Raw genomic sequence first — 15,762 nt, 5'->3', positions numbered from 1 at the left:
CTTGACTTACAGTGATTACAAAGTTCATCTTATAGGCTATGAAGATATATTAATCTTGAAGCAAAAGGTTGCTAGTTTCTGGGAAGCTTCTACTGAAAGGGTACATACTTGGCATATTTTAACAGTGTAACTTCATTTGCTGATTTCACCCTTTTCTAATATGAATGCTTTTTTCAATCTTCTTTATGTTGTTTTCATATGTCTGTTGGCTTTTCTACTCTGGCACATTCAAGGAAAAAATTAAGACATGTGGTTTGGCTAAACGTATTCAGTTTTTTCCCCCCTTTCTCCCTCTTCTGGTGGAATGCTGTAACAAACAATACTTGTTACAAGCCACAGTTATTCAGCTGTAACTAGAAACGGGAGAAATATTATTTCTTTGTCTACTCCTCTCTCATCTTTTTTAAATCCCCTTCTGTTTTCCTGCTGTTGATCACCAAATGCTGTATCATATCCATTTGGACAATGAGCTCCTCTGAGCAGTTGTTCATGTATGTGCTTTGAATCAGCTGATAAATTTGTTCTCTTTGCATGCCAAGCAAAATTGTCTGGGTCCACTCCACCACAGTAATTTCAGTCAGTGTCTTAGTTTGGAAACTCAAGGTAGACTTATTAATTAAGATTGGTTTAAATAGTCCTGCAGACTTGCTGTCTTTGATTTTATTGGAAGCTGTTGTAGTTTAGCACCAGTCACATACCTTAAGCAATTTTAAATGGGGACAGTGTAAAACAGAAGTGGGGAACATCCCAAATTAGTGTATTAACGCACCAGGACAAGTCTATTTACACCACTTTGAAAGGGGAAGGCCAAACCTTAAATAAAGGCCTATAAATTGTCAAGAATGTCTCTTTTGGAAAATATTATTTGAACTTCCTTTATTCAGAAAGGATGCATGAATTTAGAGCACACCACAGACAAGCATCAGCAGTTTCCCTGAATTTTTTGGCTGATGTATTGTTTTTCTAATGTCAGTAGCTCATTTGCCTTGTTCACATAATTAGTCTCATCTATCAGGACTGCAGTGTTAATATTTACATCATTGCACACTGGATGGAACTGATGTTTAACTAATAGTTTCACAGTGGTGAAATTCTTTATTTTTGAGTCCATGGGGTTGCAGGTAGATTTGTCTCTAATCCCCCCCCCCCAATATTTTTATCTTAGAAGACAGTAATGATTGACTTGTCAGATCCAGGGATAGTGCCATAAAATTGCTGTTGATGTACAGGAGGTGGAATACAGCTCTGAAGGGAAGATATGATAATGAAAACCCAGCATGGAGACAAGGAAATCCTGAATTTTGTTCCATTCAGATGAACCCAATAATTCTGGGTTCTTCTCTTGAGAAGCTGAGAGTTTATGTACTTTGGGCATATGAAGGAAAACGCAAGCTAAAATGTCTCCTGGTTCTGCAACAAAATTAAGTTAAGTCAAAGGATGTGATCAAAGGATGTGGTCATCATGCGTGACCTAAACTATCCAGACATTTGCTGGGAAGAGCAGTCAGCCAGGTCTGACCACTCATGTAGGTTCCTAGCCATGTTACAGGACCTCCGTCTAACCCAGGAGGTGTACCGTCCCACCAGGGGAAATGTCTTGTTAGACCTGGTCCCAGCTACAGCCGATGACCTGGTGAGGGGACTGCGGGTGCTTGATCACCTGGGTGATAGCAATCATTGCCTATTGGAATTCACCATCCAGTGCAGGGTGGCAAAGACCTGCAGCAAGATAGCAGTCCTGGAGGGGAGGGGAGTTGGGAGTCCAAGAAGAGTGGTCGTTCCTGAAGGAGAAAATCCTCCAAGCCCAAAGCGTGGCAATCCCAACACGGAACAAAGGGGGCAAGAGTGCTCAAAAGCCCCCGTGGCTCACCAAAAACATCCAGGAACGTCTCAAAGCTAAGAAGGAGGCATACACCCAATGGAAGAGAGGGGCCATCACCAGGGAGGACTATACCTCTGTTGCTTGGGATTGTAGGGGGGCTGTTAGGAAGGCCAAGGCAGAGATGGAACTGGGACTAGCGACCCAGATCAAGGAAAACAAGAAATCCTTTTTTAAATACATAGGGGGTAAAAAGAAGGTTCCGGGTAATGTGGGGCCTCTGCAGGATGCGCTTGGCAATATGGTGGTCTCACCAGACGACAAAGCTAACCTATTTAACAATTTCTTTGCCTCCGTTTTTCTGAGCAGAGACCAGGTCATCCCCCCCACCAGGATCCCCGATGGTCCCAGGGGAGGCGTAGCCAGGCCCAAGGTTAGAGAGGACCTAGTCAGGGAGCTTCTGGTGGGACTGGACGTGTTCAGATTAGCAGGTCCTGATGATCTCCACCCCAGAGTGCAGAGGGAATTAGCAGAGGTCATTGCAGGACCCCTGGCACAGCTTTATGAGACCTTGTGGTGCTCTGGTGAGATGCCAGAGGACTGGAAAAGGGCCAATGCGGTCCCCATTTTCAAAAAAGGGAGGAAGGATGACCCAGGAAACTATAGGCCTGTTAGCCTTACCTCGGTCCTGGGGAAGCTCTTTGAGAAAATTATCCAGGTGCACATCTGCGAGGGGCAAGCAGGGAAGCGTATGCTTAGGGGCATGGGTTCATTAGAGGCAGGTCATGTCAGACCAACCTGATGCCCTTCTATGACCAGGTCACAAAATCCTTGGACACAGGAGTTGCGGTCTTTCTGGACTTTAGGAAGGCCTTTGACACTGTCTCTCACCCCATTCTCATTAAAAAATTAGGAGATTGTGGTGTTGATGCCTACATAGTCAGATGGGTCGCCAATTGGCTGGAGGGCTGCACCCAGAGAGTGATGGTGGACGGATCATTTTCGACCTGGAGGGTTATAGGCAGTGGGGGCTCGGTCCTCGGGCCCGCACTATTCATCAGCGACTTAGACAAGAGGGTGAAAAGCACCTTGTTCAGATTCGTAGACGACACTAAGATGTGGGGAGAAGTGGGCATGCTAGAAGGGAGGGACAGGCTGCAAATGGATCTGGACAGGTTACAAGGGTGAGCAGATGAGAATAAGATGGGATTCAATACTGACAAGTGCAGGGTAATGCACCTAGGGAGAAGGAACCAGCAGCATACCTACAGGCTGGGGAACTCCCCTCTTATCAGAACAGAGGCAGAAAAGGATCTTGGAGTCATTATAGACTCTAAGATGAACATGGGCTGCCAATGTGAGGACACAGTCAGGAAGGCTAACCGCACCTTGTCATGCATCCCCGGATGCACAATGAGCAGGTCCAAGGAGGTGATCCTCCCCCTCTATGCGACATTGGTCAGGCTGCAGTTGGAGTACTGCATCCAGTTCTGGGTGCCGCACTTCAGGAGGGATGTGGACAACATGGAGAGGGTCCAGAGGAGGGCCACCCGCATGATCAGGGGGCAGCAGGGCAGGCACTACAAAGAGAGGCTACGGGACCTGAACCTGTTCAGCCTCCACAAGAGAAGGCTGAGAGGGGATCTGGTGGCCATCTGTAAACTGGCCAACGGAGACCAGCAGGCAATGGGAGAGTCCCTGTTCCCCCAAGCAATACTGGGAGTAACAAGAAACAATGGCCATAAACTGACAGAGAGCAGATTCAGGCTGGATATCAGAAGGCACTACTTCACAGTCAGGGCGGCTAGGATCTGGAACCAACTTCCAAGGGAATACCCCAGAAGCTAGAAGGTAGTTCTAGAGTGGTTTCCTCTTTTCTTAGGGTCTTACCATTATTTTCCCACAGGCATCAGCCTTGGGCCTTTATCTGTCCTGGAGGTACTTTTACATTTTGCTCCATTTCCAACCAGAACCAGAGTTACCATCCTCTGGGGACTACCCCTGACTACTTCACATACATCCACCTAAAGTTGGACCTGCAAGGGTTTTCTTCTAGGAGCATGCACATGTTTTAAGTTATTCAGGAATGGCTTCCTCAAAACAAAGCATGATTTATTTAGCTGAACGCTATACAATGCCTAGAGAAAGAATTAAAATAGCAAAGAGATATCTATGCATATTCCCTTACTTATGTTTTCCCTATGTACCTATAGCTCAGGAAGGTCTGGCTTATTCCCCATATCTGACTTGGCATAGGCAAGTTCTTCCAACTCATCAACTCCCTGTCCTTTCTGGAGGGTCTTTTAAGATTTGTAGGGCTCCTTTGATCTTTAACTTAGCTGTGGGAAGAGTGAAACATCTTATCCTGGATGGAGCCAGCAAAGTATCTTCTTCTTTAAGCTGATGGCCAGCCAGTTATTTATCTTAACTCCTTTGAAGCTGGGTACCTGCTGTCTTATCATTTTCATTGTTTTACTTTTCTTGGTGGTTTTGTAAGAAATACTTTACAGCTGCCATTCTGTATGTTGCAGAAAGCAATACACTATTAAGCAAGGAGACGCACACACACACATAATAGTCATAAAAGATAATGGATATATTTGCCCTCTGTCACAGTTTTTCTTGAGACAGAAATTGGCATAGAGGTGAAGAGGTGCTGGGATACATCACTGCAAGCAATGTCTAACATGCATTCTGGGCATGCAGACTTTCTATAGGTATAATAGTTTTGAACACCTAAAACCTCTTTTTTCAATAATGTATTTCCTAGGATCCCCAGGAAATGATATCCAAAGCAACAAATAGTCTAGTGTCATAATACTAGTATTTTAAATATGTGCTATAATATTGTGGTGCATCATCCAAAACATTACATCTCACAGAAGTTTTGAGTGGTAACTGGGAAATATAACAGCATTTTTAATAAGGGTGGGTCTCCTCATACGTAAAAATGGGTAAACTACCCAGAATTCATTGTGCTTCTGAACTATTAAGAATATGACAGTTCTTTGACATGGATGACTAAAGAGGCATGTAGAAGAGGAGAAACTACTAAAAAATATCTGACAGTAATGCATTGAAAATAGTTGTATTGGATTATTGTCTTCATTCAGCAGCTTCTTCCTGTTCAGCAAATGATTTAGGCACAAGCTTTATTTTAAACATATATATAACTCAAGCAAATGCGACATAAGAAGATACTCAAATCATCAGCTGAATTAAAATAATGAAGAATAAGTTTTTTAAGAACTTTTCTTTTCTCCTTTCACTTTGCTAGCAAAGACTGTCAGATACCTAACACACATGCAGCATAGCCAGACGTTGTGTTCAAAAGAAGCCTTTTGTCATAAAAGTTCAAAATTATAGAAGGCAATAGGATTGAGCAATTTCTCGTTGCTACGTGGGTTCTGGATGAAATTGCATTTTGTGGAACAAGGGGCACTTTTCTATAGTACTGACGAAAACAAGATTCAACATATACTATGTACAATGAAATGGGACTTTGGTCTCAGAAGGTTCCCCTGTCTTCAGTAGCTCATCATTCAGGGTACTACTTTAAATATCCATAAGTGCAGTGTGAAATTTAAAAGACACGCACACACCTCCTGATATATTGTGAAAAGAACCATTTTTACATCACTGCATTCCCTTGGCGTTTATTCAAAGCATGAAAGTAAACCTGTAATTCACTCTGTATTTTGTGACTGCATGGTGTCTAGACTCTGCACCCCCCCCCCCCGCCTCCAGCAACAATACCCATGCTCCCCTCTTTTCTTCTGTGTCATTAACTTACATTTCATGACTTTGGGAAACCCTAAAGGAGTTGCGCTGATGACGTGAACAGGAAGTTTCAGCTTTTGTCTTTGATAGCTTGTTCAGTGGCAAGCAATCCAAGAAGCTAGGGGATGAGTTGGCAGACTTCTCTTCAGGAGTATTGTTGCCTGCCTCCAGCCTTTTTCGAGTGATGCATTGCTTCCCTTGTTTCCCTGCTTCCCACTGCTCAGTTGAATGTCTTCTTGTCAGTGATGATTCTAACATGATCTTATAAGACTGTCTCACAACTATTCTTGTCAAGTTGAGGGGTGTCTTTTTAACTATTGTTTCTTTACTAGAACTCTCAGCATCATGACTATTTTAATTACACACCAGATCAATATTGTGCTTGTAGATTAATTGTGGCTGGTATTTGAGGGCTTGAGATGAATAAATAGATTCTGATATATGGCATCCCATTCCTTTACAACCCACAAAACTATAAAGAAGATAGTATTGTTTTTAAGTATTTATAATTGATTCACTGGCATTAGAATCATAGACAATTAGTGTAGGAAGGGATCTCAGGAGGTCATCTAGTTCAACCCCCTGCTCAAAGCATGACTATCAGAAGGTACCAGATATATTTTGTGAGAAACAGTTGATCTAACAGCCACAGAAGAGTAGAGTTTGGGCTGATTTGGAAAGCCAGGCTCAAACTGGCCAATATGCTTCAATCCTGTATCTAGTATCAGTAGTAAATTATGAATATCACCTGATTTTGCACACAGATGCTACTTAAAAGGTAGCATTTGTCAAAGTTGCCACACAGCAGTATCTGAGATAGTACAGTTTTTTTCTTATAGTTAGGATTGGAAATAACTGTGGTATCAGTCTTGTGAGAAGCAGTTTGCTTGGTATATGCTGCTACAAAATGGAAGAACTTTGTAGCTTCTGCTAGAGAGCAGCTGCCACACTGGTACAGTGACACAAGATAAAAGATTTCTCTATCTAACATTCTCTTGATACTAGTTTTCAAACTGTCCAAGCATCTCAGTACTTTACAAATGCTTTGTGCTGATGTTTGAAAGTTGATCCTCTTTCTGAGGTGAAAGGTAGCTTTTATCAAATGTAAACTGCTCAGAATACCTTTTAATTTTTTCAGTTGTTCTGTGTTTTGAAAAAGATTAATTTTGGAAAAAGGTTTGGGGAAAGCCGTTCCTTAGGAATTATTCTGAGAAATCAAACTCAAACACACAAGATCAGACCCAGGTTCCAGAGTTAAAACTTTAGATTTGGGACTTTTCCCAAAGAAGAGAGCCTGAAGATATGATACCTGCTGGTTCCTATTGATTTATTCTCCTGATAAGGAAACATTTTCTTGAATTTGGATTAGTTTTGTCTAAGTAAAGTGCCATGTTATGTTATCCATGACATCAAGTGTAAGGGTAAACCCCTCCATTCCATTAATGCAGGGGTTGTCAACCGGGAGTATGCATACCCCTGGGGGTACTTGAGAAGGCTGCAAGAGGTATGTGTGGGCAGGTAGGGATGGAGTGCTGCCATGCACTGTGCTGCGTTGCTGTGCAGGCACCGCCTGCCTGGCTGGACACGGGGGGCAGGGGAAGCTCACACGCGGCAGCTGCAGCCACTCGGTGTCCAGGGCTACGCTGCCCCATGTTCTGCCGCCGGGGGGTACAATGATCCAAAAAGGTTGCAAAACCCTGCATTAATATATACTATTGTTACTGCTTTAGAAATGAGAAACGTAAGCTAATACTGCACTAAATTTTTATTCAAGTATGTGAAAGCAACTAAAAGTTGATAGTAAGAATCATTGGTTTTCTCCAAGGTGACTAGATCAGAGGAACGTCTCATACAATATGGGTGCATCTACATGGGGTGATACTGCACCGTCATTACTGTGCATTTATTTAGTACTTGTATTAGCGAGTATTAAATAAATGTGCAGTAACTGCAGTTACTGTGCAGTAGCACAGGCAAACTTCTTTTAGGTGATGCAACTGCACAGTAGCCTAACGATACTGTGCTGTAGCATGTTAGCACTGTCCATACTGTGATACGCTACTTTACAGTATTTTTTGGCTACTGTACAGGCAGTATCTCATGTAGACACACCCTGTGATGTCAATAGGGTACTTGTGTTTTTTAATACAAATACATTATTGAATTTTTTGCTTTTTGTATGTTCAGCAAAATAAGGGATTGCAGATTTAGATGGAACTTGTTTGTGAAATCTACTTCCCTAACCCACGTGTATTGGGTTGTATTACCAGGAGTGTCTCGCAAATCAAGGGAAGTGATTCTTCTGCTCTATTGAGCACTAGTGAGGCCTTGCCTTAAGTACCATGTCTAGTTTTGAACCACACACTTCAGAAAAGATGTGGACAGATTGGAAAGAGTCCAGTGGAGAGTCATACAAAAGATTAAAAGCCTGGGAAGCATGATTTATGCACAAAAGCTGAAAGAGCTAGGGTTATTTAGTCTGGAGAAGAGATGACTGAGGTGGGATTTGATTACAGTCTTCAAATATCTGAAAGGTGATTGTAAAGAGGATGGAGATGGGCTTTTCTTTATTGCTGTAGAGGATAGGACTAGGAGCAATGGACTCAAACTGCATCAGATAAAATTTAGGTTGGAGATTAGGAGGCATTTCCTGAATGTGAGAGTGGTCAAGCATTGGAAAAGGCTACCTAGAAAAGTTGTGAAATATCCATCCTTGGAAATTTTCAGGAGCAGGTTAGACAGACACTTGGCTGAGATGTTTTATTCAGGGATGATCCTGCATTGATGACCTCAGACCTACCTTCCAGTCCTACGTTCTTACAGTCCTATGAACCCTGTCCTTCTTAAAAAAAAACCAACACATTGCTCTGTGGATAGTCTTGTGTAACTTTCTTGGAATAAACTTCTGTTACACGGCTGTCTGAAATTTCAGGGGGCTAGATTTAATGACTTAGACTTCTTCCAGTCCTTTGCTACTAAAAGTAACAGGTGTCTATTTTTCATGTCCAGCATATATAAAACAATATGTAGTATAATCTCATGGTTTTAAATTCCAGACTGTGTTTGAATTCTCTTTCTCACTGAAATTGCCTACTATAGAAAAGTCTATTCTTGACTTGCTTTTGAAACTGTTCATTTTGGAGGGAAAAAATTACCACCTCTTTAGTACCAGTTACAGATCAGTTTGTGCATTCTAAGGAAATGGGCTATAAGAAAGTATTTTGAAAATGGCAGCCACTGATTAATAGTAGTTCAGCGTTTCATTGAGAACAGATGTTTGTTGGAAAGATAGAATTGTCAATCACTGTGAAAACTGTTTGCATGGCAGGGAAAAAAGGATCTGTACAAATCACTCTTTCTCAAAATGTGCAGTCTTATCAGCTTAGTACAGACTTATTTGGGTGGACACCATTAATGGTGATAGAATACAAATTTGGCTTCCTTTCGCATATATATTAAATTTCTATGCAGAATGACTGTATGGTATGTATGTTTGTAGGGTATCACATCATCATTGCTCTCTTATGAACTGTGCTGTTAGCAGCAGTAGCAGCAGAGATCACAACAATGGAAGAAGGGAAGAGTGGGTGACCACCTTATGGATATTTCATATGTGGGAATCATGGAGTCATAGAGAAGTAGGGCTGGAAGGGACCTCCAGAGGTCATCTATTCCAACCCCCTGCCTGAGGCAGGATCATCCCTATCCAAACCATCGTATACAATCCATAATCTAAACTCTTCATAAGATTACTATCAACATACCATTTTTGCTGCCTTCCAGTTGAATTCAATCTCTCTATTGTTAGTCACTTACAGTTTCCCAGATTTTCCTTTATGGCTAAAATTTTGCTCTCAACAGTCCCAGCTCAGATTAAATTCTGAGAACTTTGAGCAAAGGTCACCCCATTTTTGAATGGGGTGGAGAGGGGAATGAGGGATAATATTTTTCCTTTCTTATTAAGAAAAAGAACAAACCAAACAACCTTGTGGTTTTTTTTAGGGGATAAAATGTATATCTGGTAGTAAATACCCTTTGTTGAACAGAAATATTTTTTTACAGTGAAAAATAGGTTTTGACTGAAGTATAAGACTTTGAAATTCACATATTGTGCATGACCAATACATTTGCTCACCTTTTTCCTATTATGGTGCAGAGCTGAGGAAAGATGTATTTAGGACTCTGTTTTGTTAAGCAGGCCACTGATCTCAATCTCCCCGAGCAAGACCATCTCATGAATGGCCTTCTGTTGCTCCACCAGCCTTTCTAGCATGAGGTATGTGGAGCTCCACTGAGTCTCCACATCCTGCATGATTTTGTGCTGCGGGATGCTCAGCTCTGCCTGTTTGTCCCACAGCATCTTGCCCCACTTGATGTTGCGGTGGGAGTAGCCTGCCACCTTCCTGCACTTCGAAATGAGCTGGCCGGTTGTGACAGCGCCATCACCAGCGGCCCTGTTCCCTTCCAAGGTGTCCCAGACTGTGAGGTGGTACTTGTGTGCCACACAGTGGATGCCAACAAAGTTGGCATCATAGACTGCCTTGACCATATTGACTCTGTTGTCAGTGACTGTGAACCCACGGGTGAGCTCGCCCTGCCCAACGAGCCACCCGTGCTCCATGAAGTTTATGGTTCCCATGATCTCCATTGCCATGTGGGACTCGTCCACCACCTTAGCTTGAAGGAGAGCCCACTGACAGCCTGACTGATGGCACTAGTGCCCTGTAAGGGAGAGGTAGGCATGTTCTCCACCCTGGCTGCTCCAGATGTTGGAGGTGAAGTGCAGGGCCACCTGTGGACCTGCCTTGCACAGCTCCTCCCTCAAGTACTGCCTGCATCCCTCATACAGGGAGGGAACCAGTCCTGCTCATGGTGGTGCATGCAGGCATTTGGTAGGATGGGGCATGAGCACCATGAGCTGCCTGAACCTGGCCACTCAACTAGGGAGAAGGGCTGGCCATCCAGAGCAAGCATCTCCCCAGTGCTCTCAGTGATCTCGCTTGCCTTCGCAACGTGCCCCCATGTGCCCGCCTTTCCCCCACTGTTTCAGGGTGGCCTGCCTCTGCTTCAGGGGGACGGGAGCTTTGGAGCAAGAGGGGGACTTCTTTTTGGGCACGCTCCCACTGGTGCCAGGCTGAGGAAGAGCAAGGGCAAGGGTGTGGCCTACAGAGATGAATCAGCATCCCCTTGGTGATGTAGTGTTCCTCCTCCTTGCCCGGCTGGTCTTACATCAGCAGTGCAGGCAGAAAGGATACCTGGGATCATCTGCCACCTCAAAATGATCCCACACCACACTACCCACTCACTTCTGCGGTGGGGGTATGGATCCTGTCTGATCCCCCTCCTCAGGAGGAAGAGGTATAACAATAGGAGGAGCAGCCTCAGCTGAGCCACTTGCCTCCACAACCTCTACCTCAGCCTCCTCTGAACTGTCATCCAGGGAAGGAAACCTGGCTCTAGGGGAACTAGGAGTAGAGCACAAACTCAGATTCCTCCTCAGTCCCCAGAATTTCTTTTGCTAGGGAGCTCAGCCCTCTTATTTCCAGATCCAGCTCCTCCTCTGGCACTGGAAGGCTCAGGCTGGGAACTGAGATGAGGGTAGAGGAGACTATCATGCTGATGCTGCTTGTCATGCTGGTGGCGCTGGGAGTTATTATTATGACTGGTGTTATTGGAGGGGGTCCAGATGCAGGCACTGGTCCCACCTCCTTGCTGCCACCAGCACCAGAAGTCTCATGCCTGCTAGTGCTAGGGAAGAGGCTGCGTCCAAGTTGGAGGGGTGGGGGGGGAGGGGACTTACAGCTCTCCCTCTGCCTCCTCTCCCTCCCCGGCCAGAAGACCTGGCACTTGCCTTTCCAGCATGCTTCATATTTTGTGTGCTGGAAAAAATGTGCGTCTGTGTAAGTGTGTGTTTAATAAATGTGTGTGTATTGAGTGCTTTCCAGCCAAAGCACTGCTTTCTCTTTGTTTGGGTGGGAAAAATAGGAAGAACAAATAACAGGATTTTTGGGGAAGGGTAGGCAAGGGTAAATAGGAAAGGATTAATGGCAATGGCTACAACTTGGTAGAAAGGCACTACCAAGCTACAAGCCAAGCTTACAGATGCTGCTCTCTGTTGCTGCTCCAAACACTCACAGATACAGCTGCAAAATGACATACAGCAGTTCACAAACAGCCTTTTTATGGTGCTTCTCTGTCCCTCCCCCAGAGCACTGGGATTGGAAGGGACCTCAGGGACAGATCGTTGTCACTGGCCAGCTACAGATGTCAGTATCAGAGCAGTCCTCCCCCCCACCCTCCCCCACCCTTAGATTCTCTTTCCTTGCAAGCCTGCCTCTGAAACATCTGAAACATTTAGGAAACATCCAAATCATTTTGGAAGATTTCTGAAACATTTTGGATGGCCCATTTTGTTTTGAAGCTATTTTGGAGCCTTGCATTTTGTTTCAGATTCAGTGTTTCAACCATCAAAAACGTCCAAATCTGAAACTAAATGAAATGACTGCTGAAATTTGCACAGCCCTAGCAGTAGCACTGAAGCACCTGCAGCACCATAGTATCACAGGACTTGGCTACTACTGTCAAAAGAAACAACGGTGCCAGGCTTGTTTCTGCAGTGTTGCTGGGGCTCTAGCACTGCTGCTGCCACCCTGCACTTGGCTGCCACCATGGGAAGTTTCCCATCCCAGCCTGGGTTGGAGAAAAGTTGGGCTGGGACAGATGATGTGGCTCTGTGGGCATCCCTGATTTAAGATATGTGTATGGTTTCCATATACATAAGGAGAGGTACACTGTGAATGAGGTCAGGAATCCTCACTATCCTCATAGTGAGTCCTTTCTTCACTCACAATGCACCTATTAACCTATGTAGGGATTGAATCAAGAGGGAGAAAGTCCTGATTGGAGCCCATGCCTCATTCATTCTGAATTTCTTATGAAGTAGAGAGTGAACATGGCTAGGAACATTGTCCCATCTTCATTGAAAATGGTTATGATGTCAGCATATACAGTTTTTCATGCAAAGCATCTACAATTTTGGAAGCCTTGAAGATTTGATGAGTAAGATAAAAAAATACAAAACAATCTTGGAGGTCATGGGATTTTGAATGCACAGAAGGATAAAGTTTTTCATGCAAGCCTCTATGCATTGTTGAAGACTGGTAAAGAAGCAAGATGTGAAAGAGTTTTGGAGTGGGAGCAGATATTTGTTCGGTGATATTTAGTAATACTCGAATCCCATTTTAAAATAAGTCTTAAATCACTTGTGGAAAATAGGCAGAACATAGGAAGTGAAGGCTGTGTTCCATGTTTATTTGTCATTAAACAAAAATATGATCAGCAAGCCAAAATGCTGTGAAGTTCATAAGATAAGTACAATAGAAAGCCATACTGCTTCTAATAATAAAATAATCTTTTTCTAATTGCTTTGTAGGTGGTCTTTGAGGCCTTGCACAATCTGGAGCCTCGTGGGTATGTAGTTGGATGGATAATTGCCATCAGTTTGCTGGTGGGAATTCTTATCTTCCTGTTGTTGGCTGTGCTGTTATGGAAGGTAAGATAATAGTCAGATGCAAAGCAAATACCAAAATTAGCCCTAACCTTGGAATAAAATGTAAATTTGTCTTTCTGTATCTCATGACCTGTACATTTAGTATCTGTTGCTTTAGTAGCTAAATACTCATCTAAATATCATTTATTATAGAAACCATTATAAATCAAAAGAGTTTTCATATCCTTTTCCTTACTAAGGTACAGGGAAACTTCTGCTGTAGAGATGAAATAATAAGCTGGCATTTGCATTGAAGAATGTTAAATATTGAACAATGTATGGCTTTTTCACAACAAAAGAGAATCATTTTTTAAAGTATTGTATCATGCTTAAGTTTTTTAGATATTTCTTCCTGACTTTTCAGAAGAACTGTGCTCTGATTGAAGTGAAAGGTATAAAGCAATCCTCTGAGAGTTGGCATACGTAGACTTGTCTGGATAAGAGAGACAGGAATCCCCTAAACCAGCCTGTGGTTACTCTTGTTGAGGAGAAGAGGGGAGGAAGGGAAGCCAAAGCTTGAATTCTTTAGAACCACTCTTTGAAGACATTTTTAGAGATGTTCCCAAACAAGATAAGTAACTTGTAGTCCTGATGTGAAAGTCAGTGGTCACTAAGTCAACCTTTACCCCACATAAAATAACTGTTGTAACTCAGGCACTATAATTTGATAAAGGGGGCAGATAGTAGTAGCACCCTGATGGCAGCCACTCTGTGGTCAACCTGGGAAGGCAGGGGCTTGGAACTTTTATGCTGATTCCACAGGAAGGGTGGCTGTGCCTTAAGGAAGCGAACCTTCGGGCACAGAGGGAGACAATCCCGATGCAGGGGAAAGGGGGAAAGAGGCTTCCTTGGCTGACCAGAGAAATCCAGAGCAGCCTAAGGGAAAAAGGGGGGCATATAAGCAGTGGAAACAGGGAGAGATTGCTAAAGAGGAGTATACCTCCTCAGCTTGCAGTTGTAGGGAGGCAGTTAGAAAGGCCATGAAGCTGAGGATGACATCCCAAGTTAAGGATAACAAAAAATTGTTTTTCAGATATATAGGGAGTAAAAGAAAGGCCCAGGGTGGTATAGGACCACTACTGAATGGGCAAAAGCAATTGGTGACAGACAGGGGGGACAAGGCGGAACTCCTCAATGAGTTCTTTGCCTTCTAAATGAGGGGCAAGACAAGTCTCACAATGGAATTGTAGAGAGGCAACAGCAGGATGCCAGACTACCAAGCATTGACTTTGAGATGTTGCGGAGTCACTTGGAAGGACTGGATGTGTTTAAGTCGGCAGGCCTGGATGAGCTCCATCCGAGGGTACTGAAGGCACTGGCTGATGTCATTGCACAGCCACTGGCAAGAATATTTGAGTACTCCTGGCGCACAGGTCAGGTCCCAGAGGACTGGAAAAGGGCCAATGTGGTCCCTATTTTCAAGAAGGGGAGGAAAGAGGATCCAGGCAACTGTGGGCCAGTCAGTCTCACCTCCATCCTTGGCAAAGTCTTTGAAAAGATTATTAAGGCTCATATATGTGACAGCCCAGCAGGAAAAATTATGCTGAGGGAAACCAGCATGGGTTCATAGCAGGTAGATCATGCCTGACTAATCTAGTATCTTTTTGTGACCAGGTTACAAAACACCTGGACGCAGGAGTAGGGGTAGACATAGTTTACTTAGACTTCAGGAAGGCCTTCGATATGGTATCCCACCCCATACTGGTGAACAAATTAAGAGGCTGTGACTTGGATGATTACACAGTCCGATGGGTAGCAAATTGGCTAGAGAGTCATACCCCGAGAGTGGTGGTGGATGGGTTGGTATCGACCTGGAAGGACGTGGGCAGTGAGGTCCCACAAGGGCCCGGTCTTTGGACCAATGCTCTTCAATGACTTCATCAGTGACTTGGACGAGGGAGTGAAGTGTATTCTGTCCAAGTTTGTGGATGATACAAACTGGGCAGAAGTGGACACACTGGAGGGCAGGGAACAACTACAAGCAGACCTGGACAGGTTGGACAAATGGGCAGAAAACAATACAATGCGATTTAACAGGAGAAATGCAAAGTGCTGCACCTAGGGAGGAAGAATGTCTAGCACACCTACTGCCTAGGAAATGACCTGCTCAACAGCACAGAAGTGGAAAGGGATCTTGGAGTCCTAGTGGACTCCAAGAAGAACGTGAGTCGTCAGTGTGACGAAGTCATCAGCAAAGCTAACTGCACTTTATCATGCATCAGCACATGAATGACAAACAGAACCAAGGAGGTGATACTTCCCCTCTATCAGGAGCTGGTCAGACTGCAGTTGGAATATGGTGTGCAGCTTTGGGCACCACACTTCAAGAGGGATGTGGATAACCTGGAGAGGGTCCAGAGAAGGGCCACTTGTATGGTTAAGGGCTTGCAGGCCAAGCCCTACGAGGAGAGACTAGGGCACCTGGACCTCTTCAGCCTCCGCAAGAGAAGTTTGAGAGGCGACCTTGTGGATGCCTGTAAATTCATCATGGGGGTGCAGAAGGGAATTGGTGAGGCTCTACTCACCAAGGTGCCCCTGGGGGTCTGTCACAGAGCACTGAGGTGCCCTGCTCCCAAAGAGGGGAAAACTGCTAGGGAGGCAGCCCTAGCAGGGA

The 15,762-nt window shown here is 44.1% G+C and overlaps 1 protein-coding gene across 1 annotated transcript in view; it reads left to right on the top strand.

Annotated features, from left to right (window-relative positions):
- The window catches only part of ITGA9 (integrin subunit alpha 9), a 381,381-nt gene that overhangs the window by 330,029 nt on the left and 35,590 nt on the right, over nt 1-15,762 (top strand). Inside the window, exon 27 of the mRNA XM_019483333.2 lies at nt 13,032-13,151. Coding sequence (XP_019338878.1) covers nt 13,032-13,151 — 120 coding nt within the window. The remainder of the gene's footprint in view (nt 1-13,031; nt 13,152-15,762) is intronic.

The sequence above is a fragment of the Alligator mississippiensis genome, chromosome 5 (assembly GCF_030867095.1).
Source record: "Alligator mississippiensis isolate rAllMis1 chromosome 5, rAllMis1, whole genome shotgun sequence".
NCBI classification, from domain to species: Eukaryota; Metazoa; Chordata; order Crocodylia; family Alligatoridae; genus Alligator; species Alligator mississippiensis.
This window is presented reverse-complemented; position numbering and strand designations above follow the sequence as displayed.